Source organism: Ovis aries, chromosome 16 (genome assembly GCF_016772045.2).
Source record: "Ovis aries strain OAR_USU_Benz2616 breed Rambouillet chromosome 16, ARS-UI_Ramb_v3.0, whole genome shotgun sequence".
In the NCBI taxonomy this organism is placed as follows: Eukaryota; Metazoa; Chordata; class Mammalia; order Artiodactyla; family Bovidae; genus Ovis; species Ovis aries.
The window spans coordinates 40,279,735-40,293,776 of record NC_056069.1 but is presented as its reverse complement, the minus strand read 5'-3'; the positions used below and the strand labels follow the sequence as shown (position 1 = coordinate 40,293,776).

General features: G+C 42.3%; 1 protein-coding gene across 1 annotated transcript in view; it reads right to left on the bottom strand.

Annotated features, from left to right (window-relative positions):
- ADAMTS12 (ADAM metallopeptidase with thrombospondin type 1 motif 12) overlaps nucleotides 1–14,042 on the bottom strand; it is a 402,846-nt gene that overhangs the window by 137,242 nt on the left and 251,562 nt on the right. The window contains exon 13 of the mRNA XM_027980135.3: nucleotides 84–217. Within this exon, the coding sequence (XP_027835936.2) occupies nucleotides 84–217 (134 nt within the window). The remainder of the gene's footprint in view (nucleotides 1–83; nucleotides 218–14,042) is intronic.

Below are 14,042 nucleotides of genomic sequence, written 5' to 3'. Positions count from 1 at the left end.
AAAAGATGGAAACATCTAACTTTCCAAATTAGTAAAAAATCATGATTTTATAGAGTTGTAGATTAAGGAAACATACCCAATACCTTACACATGCCATTAATACAGACATTTCTGCTGTTGCCGCCTTCAAAGCAAGGGGTACCATCAATGACAGCATCCAGCATTTTCTCGGAAAAGTGGCCATCTATGGGTCGGCAGTAGAGCTCACAAGGACGTGCTGAAGTGAAAAAGAGACAAATCCTCACACGTTAGCTTCCCAGCTCAGCACCCTTTCCCCAGGATTTGTACACAGGACCCCTCCCGCCCAGGTGTCATCAATCTGGAGATCAATCTGTCCTTTCTATGACACATGCTGTAATGGGAACTTCTTTCTTTTAAAGAGGTTTACAACCAATTAAATTGGGAAGACTGCTTTAAAATGCTGTCTTTTGTTACAAATGAGGAGCCTTTCAACCCAGTGTTGAACTGTGCTTATAAAAATAAGGTACTGAGTATCTGGGGTTAACCTAGAAAATAAGTAATAGAAACCAGAGATGCCAGACTCCAGACAAGCATGACGCTTGCCTATTGTTTGCAGCAAAGTAAGCAGACCGCTGCGGGAGATGCTTCTATGGGGGCCAGCTCATTACTAATACCACTGCTGCTGCTGCTGCTGCTAAGTCGCTTCAGTCGTATCCGACTCTGTGTGACCCCATAGACGGCAGCCCACTAGGCTCCCCCGTCCCTGGGATTCTCCAGGCAAGAATACTGGAGTGGGGTGCCATTTCCTTCTCCAATGCAGGAAAGTGAAAAGTGAAAGTGAGGACGCTCAGTCCTATCCGACTCTCAGCCACCCCATGGACTGCAGCCTACCAGGCTCCTTCGTCCATGGGATTTTCCAGGCAAGAGTACTGGAGTGGGGTGCCATTGCCTTCTCCGACTAATACCACTGCCACAATAATAAACCAACCCAACAAATATTCTCCCTTACTCTCTTCAAGAAGTCCTTGGACACAGGTTTACAACCACATAGAAACAAAAGATCTGTGTTTTATCCAAAGCAGAAGCCAACCTGCTTATCACAGTGGTCCCTCCTACCATGCTAGGTCCTGCATTGAATCCATTTTAAGCTTCAATTTTCTATTCCCTTGTGAATGAAGATGGGTGATCTCCTACATATAAATGTTCTAAAGATTTATTTAACAAAACTCATATCTATTTAGAAGTAATTAGAATAACCAGAAAAGGAGATAACTTTCAAAACATAAATTGCCTTAAAAATTGTAATAGGTAATACATGTACATGCATGCATGCTAAGTCGCTTCAGTCATGTTCAGCTCTTTGCCATGCTATGGATTGTAGACTGCCAGGCTCCTTTGCCTATGGGATTGTCCAGGCAAAAATACTGGAGTTGGTGGCCATGCCCTCCTCCAGGGGATGTTCCATGACCCAAGAATAGAATCCGTGTTTTTTAGGTCTCCTGCGTTGGCAGACAGGTTATTTACCACTAGGACACCTAGGAAGCCCTATATGTGTATATAATAATAATTCAAATAGTAATTTTCTTTGAATATTATGTCTTTTTAAGTGAAAAATCTAAGCTTATTTCCTTCAGAAATGTCCTTTTGGGATCTCTTCTGGGTCTGTCTACTGGGGAAATGCTGTTAATTTCTTGGTGTTGTGACAAGCCCTCAATGTCAAAGGATATTTCTGAAGGAGATAATTTAGGTCCATTTGCCATGAACAAATGGACTCTAGGCATGGGTACTCAGGGATGCCATGATCCACGTGGTGAAGAAGTAAAAATGCACAACTGACACAAATCTAACTATGAGCAAAACTCAAACACGGGAACTCAGGAGAAATTTGAGTCAGAGCTTCTAAAGCATCTGCTCAAAACTCAAAGGAGAAAGGTAAAAGTGCATAAAGAATACCAACTGATTTTATATAAAGTGCAGTGGATAATTTGTTTGAGAATACGAATGAAGTTAACATGAGTTGGAGAGATCACTCCACAAAGCGCTAACAGCAAAGGACCAGTAGACTCCAGGAACAAGGCATAACCCAGGATTACTGTAAATCTTCATTTCTGGCAGCATGATTAGTTCTGTCTGCCTGAATTGGAATAGAAGTGCTTAGAGTAGCCACCTGGGAACAATTCTGCTCTTTCAGAGATGAGAGCATCCAACCAGGTGTGCTGAGTCCAAGTGAGCTGGGAAGCAACTAAGGAAATATCAGGCTGTCAAGCAGAAGGATAGAGGCAGGGGAAGCACTTTTAAATGAGGCTTTGATGTGAGCTTTAGAATTTAGATTTGAGATTTTGTATTGATATTGGGACACATTAAACCCAAAGAGGAAGCACCCCTGAATTATTGTGGAGCTTTTCTAAAGGAATTACCTGTTCCAGCCTGCTGGGGAAGGCTGGGACTAGAGGTGCCTAAACTGAAAAGTGAAAGTCACTCAGTCATGTCTGACGCTTTGTGACCCCATGGACTATACAGTCCATGGAATTCTCCAGGACAGAATACTGGAGTGGGTAGCCATTCCCTTCTCCAGGGGATCTTCCCAACCCCAGGATCGAACCCAGGTCTTACGCATTGCAGGTGGATTCTTTACCAGTTGAGCCATAAGGAAAGCCCAGAGGTGCCTAAGGATGCAAATTTTAAGAAAACACTCATGCTTAGGGCTGTAAAAATGGGTCCTTATGGCCAGTAAAACCCCCATCCAAAGGCATTTTGAATTCCAAACTGGTGAAGTTCCAATGTTTTCCTTAGTTATATTCCCTCTGGGCTTGTCCTGATTGACTCACTTCTTGAAGGATAAAACTATTCAGAGATTTGGTGGGTGTTACTTATTTAGTGAGCGAACAGGAATTTTTGCTTGTTAAAATAACAGCCAGTGTATTACCTGAACATTATTTACCAGATCTTGTGCTTTGCAGTCGTTACGTTATGTCATTCTAACAATCACAACCACCCCAGGATGTTCAGTTCAGTTCAGTTCAGTTCAGTCACTCAGTCGTATCCGACTCTTTACGACTGCATGAATTGCAGCACGCCAGGCCTCCCTGTCCATCACCAACTCCCGGAGTTCACTCAGACCCACGTCCATCGAGTCAGTGACGCCATCCAGCCATCTCATCCTCGGTCGTCCCCTTTTTCTCCTGCCCCCAATCCCTCCCAGCATCAGAGTCTTTTCCAGTGAGTCAACTCTTCGCATGAGGTGGCCAAAGTGTTGGAGTTTCAGCTTCAGCATCATTCCTTCCAAAGAAATCCCAGGGCTGATCTCCTTCAGAATGGACTGGTTGGATCTCCTTGCAGTCCAATGGACTCTCAACAGTCTTCTCCAATACCACACTTCAAAAGCATCAATTCTTCGGTGCTCAGCCTTCTTCACAGTCCAACTCTCACATCCATACATGACCACTGGAAAAACCATAGCCTTGACTAGACAGACATTAGTCGGCAAAGTAATGTCTCTGCTTTTGAATATGCTATCTAGGTTGCTCATAACTTTTCTTCCAAGGAGTAAATGTCTTTTAATTTCATGGCTGCAGTCACCATCTACAATGATTTTGGAGCCCAAAAAATAAAGTCTGACACTGTTTCCACTGTTTCCCCATCTATTTCCCATGAAGTGAGGGGACCAGATGCCATGATCTTCGTTTTCTGAATGTTGAGCTTTAAGCCAAGTTTTTCACTCTCCTCTTTTACTTTCATCAAGAGGCTTTTTAGTTCCTCTTCACTTTCTGCCATAAGGGTGGTGTCATCTGCATATCTGAGGTGATTGATATTTCTCCCAGCAATCTTGATTCCAGCTTGTGTTTCTTCAAGTCCAGCGTTTCTCATGATGTTCTCTGCATATAAGTTAAATAAGCAGGGTGACAATATACAGCCTTGATGTACTGCTTTTCCTATTTGGAACTAGTCTGTTGTTCCATGTACAGTTCTAACTGTTGCTTCCTGGCCTGCATACAGATTTCTCAAGAGGCAGGTCAGGTGGTCTGGTATTCCCATCTCTTTCAGAATTTTCCACAGTTTATTGTGATCCACACAGCCAAAGGCTTTGGCATAGTCAATAAAGCAGGAATAGATGTGTTTCTGGAACTCTCTTGCTTTTTGATGATCCAGCAGATGTTGGCAATTTGATCTCTGGCTCCTCTGCCTTTTCTAAAATCAGCTTGAACATCTGGAAGTTCATGGTTCACGTATTACTGAAGCCTGGCTTGGAGAATTTTGAGCATTACTTTACTAGCGTGTGAGATGAGTGCAATTGTGCGGTAGTTTGAGCATTCTTTGGCATTGCCTTTCTTTGGGATTGGAATGAAAACTGACCTTTTCCAGTCCTGTGGCCACTGCTGAGTTTTCCAAATTTGTTGGCACATTGAGTGCAGCACCTTCACACCAACATCTTTCAGGATTTGAAATAGCTCAACTGGAATTCCATCACCTCCACTAGCTTTGTTCATAGTGATGCTTCCTAAGGCCCACTTGATTTCACATTCCAGGACGTCTGGCTCTAGATTAGAGATCATACTATCGTGATTATCTGGGTCATAAAGATCTTTTTTATACAGTTCTTTTGTGTATTCTTGCCATCCCTTCTTAATATCTTCTGCTTCTGTTAGGTCCCTATCATTTCTGTCCTTTATCGAGCCCATGTTTGCATAAAATATTCCCTTGGTATCTCTAATTTTCTTGAAGAGATCTCTAGTCTTTCCCATTCTGTTGTTTTCCTCTATTTCTTTGCATTGATTGCTGAAGAAGGCTTTCTTATCTCTCCTTGCTATTCTTTGGAACTCTGCATTCAGATGCTTATATCTTTTCTTTTCTCCTTTGCTTTTTGCTTCTCTTCTTTTCACAGCTATTTCTAAGGCCTACCCAGACAGCTATTTTGCTCTTTCGCATTTCTTTTCCATGGGGATGGTCTTGATTCCTGTCTCCTGTACAATGTCACGAACCTCTGTCCATAGTTCATCAGGCACTCTATCTATCAGATCTAGGCCTTAAATCTATTTCTTACTTTCACTGTATAATCATAAGGGATTTGATTTAGGTCACACCTGAATGGTCTGGAAGTTTTCCCTACTTTCTTCAATTTCAGTCTGAATTTGATAATGAGGAGTTCATGATCTGAGCCACAGTCAGCTCCTGGTCTTGTTTTTGTTGACTGTATAGAGCGTCTCCATCTTTTGCTGCAGAGAATATAATCAATCTGATTTCGGTGTTGACCATCTGATGATGTCCATGTGTAGAGTCTTCTCTTGTGTTGTTGGAAGAGGGTGTTTGCTATGACCAGTGCATTTTCTTGGCAAAACTCTATTAGTCTTTGCCCTGCTTCATTCCGCATTCCAAGGCCAAATTTGCCTGTTACTCCAGGTGTTTCTTGACTTTCTACTTTTGCATTCCAGTCCCCTATAATGAAAAGGACATCTTTTTGGGGGTGTTAGTTCTAAAAGGTCTTGTAGGTCTTCATAGAACCATTTAACTTCAGCTTCTTTAGTGTTACTGGTTGGGGCATAGACTTGGATTACCGTGATATTGAATGGTTTGCCTTGGAAATGAAGAGAGATCATTCTGTTGTTTTTGAGATTGCATCCAAGTACTGCACTTCGGACTCTTTTATTGACCATGATGGCTACTCCATTTCTTCTGAGGGAATCATGCCCGCAGTAGTAGATGTAATGGTCATCTGAGTTAAATTCACCCATTCCAGTCCATTTTAGTTCGCTGATTCCTAGAATGTCGACGTTCACTCTTGCCATCTCCTATGTTAGTTCTCTTATTATCTCCATTTAAAAGAGAAAATTTTAGGCCCAGAGAGATAAAGTGTTCCAAGATCTCACAGTATGAGTGACAGAGTAAAAGCTGATGGTTCAGCTTAGCGCTCACTCTATTAGCCCCTAATGTACACACAGAGAATTATTTTTAACAAAAAAGAAATGCTTTAACGAGACCTTTCAAGTAACTACTCTTTTTTGCTCTTAGACAATGCATTTATTCACAGATCACATCTGAGAAACAAACTTGGAAGAATACCCACTGAACTCCATTTTAAAAATCTTTCATGGGTCTTAAACATAGCTTACTCCTTGGAAGAAAGGTTATGACCAACCTAAATAGCATATTCAAAAGCAGAGACATTACTTTGCCGACTAAGGTCCGTCTAGTCAAGGCTATGGTTTTCCAGTGGTCATGTATGGATGTGAGAGTTGGACTGTGAAGAAGGCTGAGCACCGAAGAATTGATGCTTTTGAAGTGTGATGTTGGAGAAGACTCTTGAGAGTCCCTTGGACTGCAAAGAGATCCAACCAGTCCATTTTGAAGGAGATCAGCCCTGGGATTTCTTTTGGAAGGAATGATGCTAAAGCTGAAACTCCAACACTTTGGCCACCTCATGCGAAGAGTTGACTCATTGGAAAAGACTCTGATGCTGGGAGGGATTGGGGGCAGGAGGAGAAAGGGACGACAGAGGATGAGATGGCTGGATGGCATCACTGACTCGATGGACGTGAGTCTGAGTGAACTCCGGGAGTTGGTGATGGACAGGGAGGCCTGGCGTGCTGCGATTCATGGGGTCACAAAGAGTCGGACACGACTGAGTGACTGAAATGAACTGAACTGAACTGATATATGGTGAGAATCACTAGCCTCTGGAGCCATGACTTCTACAGAGAGCAGAGAAATAAAAATTCATAAAGGTCTAATATTACCTTGAGAAAATTACTTAATCTTTCTGTGACTCAGTCCCTCATCTGAAAATTGGGGATAATGATATCTACTTTGCAGGGTAAATGTGAAGATTAAGGCAGAGATTGTATGTCAAGCACTCAGCATGGTACCTGGTGTACAATAAGTGTTTGACAAGTGACAGCTGCCATAGTTGTTGATTACACCTCCTTATCATGACGTGGTGAATTCTGAAGGTCCTTGCCCCATAAGCTATGCAGTTGTCTTTCCAATCCTCTTTCAGAACAGTCAAAAGACCTGTGTTTTGTAACACTGCCTCAAATTCTCGTACCTACACATACACAAATCTTTCTTGAAATATCCTCTTCTCCTTCAGATTATTCCATGATGCCATTTCTAATCAATTCTGCACTGATTTCATGCTTTGTTTTACTATTTTCTAAACAACTGCTGTCTTGTCAATTTAATATAAAGAATTCTACACCCTGCTAGGTCAATAGATGGCCCCATGACTTTTCTTCTCTGTGACTGTGGACCTGGTTCAAAGCTATTCCACTCCTACAATGCCCATTGAGGTCTCCACAGCTCTGTGCTTCTAAGACTACAGATTTTACAGTCCCCTCAACCAGACTGCGATGTCCTCAAGAGCACTGCAGGCATCTGTGCATTGATCAGCTACTACCGCCAAGCACGCTGTGAGAAAGAGGAGCCAGGACACATGCTGGTGAGGACTGAAAGGAGAAAGAGGAGCAGAAATAAGCACAACCTGGGAGTCTCTCCTTCACACGATCTTTGGAGTTAGAGTCATAGGGGTTCAAATTCTAGCCCTGATGCTTCCGTCTTGCCCAGGGCCTTCTTGGTCTTTGCATGGAACGGACTGTCAGGGGACAATACCCTGAAACCTGGAATAAGGTATTTGGCATACAGCAGTTGTTTTAATGTGATTACCATTAACCTTTCCCAGTGAATACTAGTAGATTATCACACTCAGAAAAGGCTCTTAACCCATGAGTACTTAGTAACAGCTGTGGTAGTGATCAACACTGTTAGGGAGAAACTTCTGGACAGAGTGGCAAACAGATCAACTCCATTCTGAGAGATCATCCACTCAGTCATAAAAATGAGCCTTGAGGGGCTTCCCTGGTGGTCCAGTGTGTAAGAATTTGCCTGCCAATGCAAGGGACACGGCTTTGATCTCTGATCCAGGAAGATCCCCACACCCTGGTCAACCAGGCCCAGGCGCCACAACTAATGAGGGCTACATGCCTTAGAGCCTGTGCTCAGCAACAGGAGAAGTAACTGCAGTGAGAAGCCCACCAATGTAACAAAGACTAGCACTCCCCTCTCTGCAACTAGAGAAAGCCCACGTAGCAACAAAGACCCAGCACAACCAAAAGTAAATTTTAAAAACTATATGACCCAGCAATCCCACTGCTGCACATACACACCAAGGAAACCAGAACTGAAAGAGACACATGTACCCCAATGTTCATCGCAGCACTGTTTATAATAGCCAGGACATGGAAGCAACCTAGATGTCCATCAGCAGAAGAATGGATAAGAAAGCTGTGGTACATATACACAATGGAGTATTTCACAGTCATTAAAAAGAATACATTTGAATCAGTTCTAATGAGGTGGATGAAACTGGAGCCGATTGTACAGAGTGAAGTAAGCCAGAAAGAAAAACACCAATACAGTATACTAACACATATATATGGAATTTAGAAGAATGGAAATGATGACCCTGTATGCGAGAGAGCAAAAGAGACACAGATGTAAAGAACAGACTTTTGGACTCTGTGGGAGAGGGAGAGGGTGGGATGATTTGGGAGAATGGCATTGAAACATGTATACTATCATGTAAGAAATGAATCGCTAGTCTAGGTTCGATATAGGATACAGGATGCTTGGGGCTGGTGCACTGGGATGATCCAGAGAGATGATATGGGGAGAATGGTGGGAGAGGGGCTCAGGGTTGGGAACTCATGTACACCTGTGGTGGATTCATGTCAATATATGGCAAAACCAATACAGTATTGTAAAGTAAAAAAAAAAAAAAAAAATGAACCTTGAACTTAATGACAGAGGTCAAGGATGTTCATGGCAGCTGTTTATCCAGGAAGAAACAGACACATCAATTAAGCTGTATTTACATAACGGAAGGCTAATGCAGTCACTAAGAGGAATAAGGTAATAGTGTTCCACTCCATGAGTGGAAAACTAGCAGAACTGGCAAAGTATGAGTCCATTTGTGTTTAAATGGAAATCTGCTGTTAACAATGCTTGCCTCTGAGGAACAAGTGTGCTGGGCTAAGAAGAATTCATTTTTATTTCATTTTATTATATATGCTTGCATTTTTAAATAAGAAGCATATATTTCTTTATAAATAATATCTTGGCCCTCAATCAAGACAATGGGGAAGGTCTCATTCCATGAAGAAGGGCCCTCATTTCAAGATTTCCTTTCATCTTCCTTCTGTGATACTGGATTAGCACATCCTTTATGGTTAGACAGGCTAACTGAAGTACACTGCAAGGAAGAAACATAGATTTCTATGGAACATAAGTTCATTGGCCTATGGAGTCTTAGGGCTTCCCTGGTGGCTTAGTGGTAAAGAATCTGCCTGCAATGCAGGTGCTGCAGGAGATAAGGGTTTGATCCATGGGTCAGAAAGATCCTCTGGAGGAGGAAATAGGAACCCACTCCAGTATTCTTGCTTGGGAAATCCCATGGACAGAGGAGCCTGGAGGGCTACAGTTCATGGGGACACAAAGAGTTGGACAACTGAGCATGCACTATGGAGTCTAGGAATACCTAGTAAATAATCTGTGCTAAAAGCAAGAGTAAAACACAGACCCGCTGCTGTGACTCCCAGAACCTGCGCACCTATGACCCACCGGTGTGCCCAAGGCCAGAAGGAACCCATACTTGAAAGCAGCCATTGTGAATTAAAGGCTCAGGGTTCTGAGGCAGTTTTCAAGGCAGCCCTGGAGTCCTGTTTCCCTGCCCTTTCCTCTGGCCTCTGTCTGTCACGGTGTTCTGAGTAATGTCATCAGGTGGGCCTGTGACACAGGGCCCTGCACAGAGGAGCAATGGATAATCTTAGTTCTCAAAGGTCACCACAACCATCAGAGAGTCTGTACTAGAAACCTAACTCACTTCTTCCACAATATCCAGAGTAGCGTGTTTTACCACCTTAGGTACACTCATCTTTCCTCACACATCCTTTTCGTCCAGCTCATGTGGTATTTCCCCTCCAGCTTTTCTATGCATTTACAGTTCAGCTGAGTGAAAACTCCAAAACTAATAGACTGGTGAGCTCTGCCCTCACCCTGTCTGATAAATCCTCCCAAAGGAAGCTGAGGGAACTGAATGTACTCTCTGAATCGAAGGCTGCATTTTCAATTCTGCTGAAACAGGGCAGCCCAACGTTTTTGGATAATGACCTGCAGAAGTGATTATTAGAAATGAAACTAAAACTTGCTAAGAGGGATACAAATGACTTCTTAGGTCAAGGAAAAGTTTGCAGGCATCTCACGATCCGTCAGTAGGTTGCAACTTGAGCTTCACCATTAAAAAAAAATCCAGTTTCTAAAATCCATTTACAGGCAGGGCTCCTCGGGTATGACTCCTGTGCAGTCACCCAGGGCCTCACACTTGGTTGAAAGCTCTGTTCTCGTGTCTTAAAACTCTTACTAATTGTACATCTGCACTTACGTCAACCCTGGTTTGATTCCTGGGTCAGGAAGGTCCACTAGAGAAAGGATAGGCTCCCCACTTGAGTGTTCTTGGGCTTCCTTGGTGGCTCAGCTGGTAAAGAATCTGCCTGCAATGTGGGAGAACTAGGTTTGATCCCTGGGTTGGGAAGATCCCCTGGAGAAGGGCAAAGATACCCACCCCAGTATTCTGGCCTGGAGAATCCCATGGGCAGCGTAGTCCAAGGGGTCGCAAAGAGTCGGACACGACTGACTTTTGCTTTTCACCTGTGCCTTCTCAGTGAAGTCTGATGGGATGGTGGGGCACGTGCACGTGCAGAAGAGATCTGTGATGTGTGTGTGCAGCTTCTTGCTAGATTCTAAGAAATACGAAACCTTAAGCAAAAGGCCAAATTTAAACTGTTTTATTGTTTTAACAAGTAACATTTAACTTAAAAAAGCAGCTCAGTTTAAGACCAGCCTCAGATCAGTTTGAGGGGAAGAAAAAATTAAACAAAAAGTCCTGACCAAAAATCCAACCCAAAATCAGTCAAATAATTACCAAAACTCTGTAACTTTGGCTGATCTAAAATAGTATGCTTTCACTTTCTGATAAGGTAATATTGTAATCTCCAAATATATAAAAATACATATTAAACATTAGGAGGTGTTAAAATTAATATATTCTACTATAACCATAGAAAGGCATGAAAATAGGAATAGAATTGTTAAAAATGAATTAAACCCACTTCACTGATGTTTTAGATGACGCTGAATGTACTAATGTTTGCTGTATGCTTGCTGTCATAATGTTTGCTGTATGTTTATGTCTTTTACCTAAAATGGTTAGGAACTGTGACACTAAATTTGGACTGGCAACTTAAATTGTTTACCAAACATAATAATTTTGTCATAATGCTTAAATGTTTAAAAAAATTGATTTTCAAAGGCAAGAGACATAAGTTTAACAAACCTAGCATTTGTCATAATACAAGCAGTCACTGGTCATTGGGGCTCTTTTCCTCCCACCACAGCCCCTTGGCTATAAAATCATCTGTCTTAAAAAAAACACACAAACAAACATGAACATCACCGTAGGTAAAATTTAAAATTCAATGCGTTGTTCTTAAGATAATGGACTTATCCCCGTCTCTGTTTTCATGGTTAATGTTTAGGCTGCAGAGTGTAGCCTGGGCTAACTCTTGACTCTATCGTATAGTATGAATTTAAGAAGTTATTTATTCTCTAAATCTATTAGCATACCCATAAAAATTAGGTCAAAAACTTAAATTCCCACATAGGATTTTCTTACGGAGTTAAAATTAAGAAAATGCATATGAGTAAAGTAGGTGTACAGAACAAATAATGATATAAGTTGAATATAAGCTCTTCTCATTGAAAGAAAGTGTTAGTTGCTCAGTCATGTCTGACTCATTGCGACCCATGGACCTCAGTCTGTCAGGCTCCTCTTTCCATGGAATTCTCCAGGTAAGAAGACTGGCGTGGGTAGCTATTCTCTTCTCCAGGGAATCTTCCCTGATGCAGGGACTGAACCTGGGTCTCCTGCCTTCCAGGCAGATTCTTTACCAACTGAGCCACCAGGGAAGATGTCTGTTCTCGTTATCAGGTAGTGATAAGTTTTTCTGTAAAGCAGCAAAAAAATGCGCTGCCTTGTTTTAAAGGGCAGCAGTTTATTTTCCCCGCACAACAGAAATTTGGGGGCTATCTTCCTTCTATCTCCCTCTTGGCTGTCTGAGCGTCATTGCAAAGGGACAAGCAGCAAGAGAAGAATGAAAGGCAGAAAGATGGGATTGGGGCTGAGGGCAGCTGCGTCAAAACCATTAAAACCCTTCTCAGAGGGCTGACCCACTGAGGCTGCCCTCTTTATCTCTCTGGCTGGAACTGGGGCTCCTGGGAATACAGATTAGCAAGTCTTCTACTTTCCTCTTTTCAATTGTAGAGGAAAGTGAAGGGGAGGGGGGCTGTGAATGGTTTTGAGGTGTCCACAAACATCACCCTTATTATTCCATCATTTTCCCTCCTTAAGCCACAGATTCCTAGTTTGTGAAACGAGAGCCATCTGGCTAGAAGATCTCCTGGGATGCGCAGCACAGTGTCATTCTCATTTAAACACTGGGTCTCCATTGCTACGAATGAGCTTTCTCTCTTACGGCAGCTACTCTCTAGTAGCAGTTCACGAGCTTCTCATTGTGGTGGCTTCTCTTGTTGTGGCACATGGGACTCAGTGGTTGTGGTGCATGACCAACTGTGGCAACTCTGAAGGTCCTTCCAGCTGTAGAGCTCCCCATGGGGGTGGAGAAGCCCTCAGCTGAGACTGCACTGTAGCCCGGGTTCTGTCCCTGCCTAACCCCTTTTCCTTCCCTCTTCTGCGCCTGTTGAACTTCCTGCATGCTAGTATCCATCTCAGAATCTGTTTCCTAGGGAACGTAACTGCAACAATTCCTTAAGTATGTTCCTGAAAGATCCTATTTCAGGAGATACAGACTGAGGTCTGACCTCATGTCAGATCCTCCACATTGGCTGGAAACCTCACTGGCACAAAGCATTACTAGGGCTGAGATATTTAGAAGCAACAACTAAAAAATTAGCCTTAATGAGGAGTTATTTGGAGGTGCTGAGAAAAACATCCAAAAAAGGAAGAGAGATGCCAAGAAAGTGATAGCGCCAAGATAAGGTCTTGGCCATCCCCTAATAGAAGATGAAGGATATAAACATATTTCTGATTAACATAGGCTAATCAAGTCCCTAAGAATCTACATAAATTAGTGTAAGTATCTAAGCTTCTTAATCAAACAGACTTTATTCTTCAGTTCCACCTCTATTATATAAGACTCTATAACCCTGACTAAGTTACTGTTCTCTCTGTGACAGTTTCTTCATCTCTGAAGGATGGGGATGGAGGTTAGTGAAAAAACATATAGCCACATCTCTTCATACTGGTGCTCCCATGAATGTGATCAAGGGGAGTTTGGCTGCCTTTTCTTTTTTCTCTGGCTAGGAGAGCTGGTAAAGAAAATGCCTATACTAGAACATAAGTTGATCTAAATTAGACCTTTTCAAACCCTGTAGGCAGAAGAATTATTTTTCTTTTTTCAAATAAGATCTTGCAAATAAAGCAGATAAAAAAATCAGAATTTTATGAAGCATAAATTTTGTAAGTTCAAGTATATAATGCTTAAGAATAGTTCAGTGGGATCCAAAGAAACTATTAAGATGAACAGAAAAATCTGAAATCAAGTTTACAGATGGCAGTTACAGACTTATATGGTTGCAGCACCTAATTTTTTTCTATGGGTTTTTTTGTTTGTTTGCACATGCGTGAAGTTGCTTCAGTCATGTCTGACTCTGCGAACCTATGGACCATAGCCCGCCAGGCTCCTCTGTCCATGGGTGGGGATTCTCCAGGCAAGAATACTGGAGTGGGTTGCCATGCCCTCCTCCAGGGGATCTTCTCAACCCAGGGAAAGAACTCAAGTCTCTTAAGTCTCCTGCATTGGCAGGTGGGTTCTTTACCATTAGTGTCAACTTTTATTTGTTTGCATAGCATTGAAAAATCTTGACTCACACAAACGGCTGTAAATGATATGATAACAGTTTAAAACAACTTGATCTGTAATCTCAGGATATTTCTCAATTGAATTGTGTTGATGAGA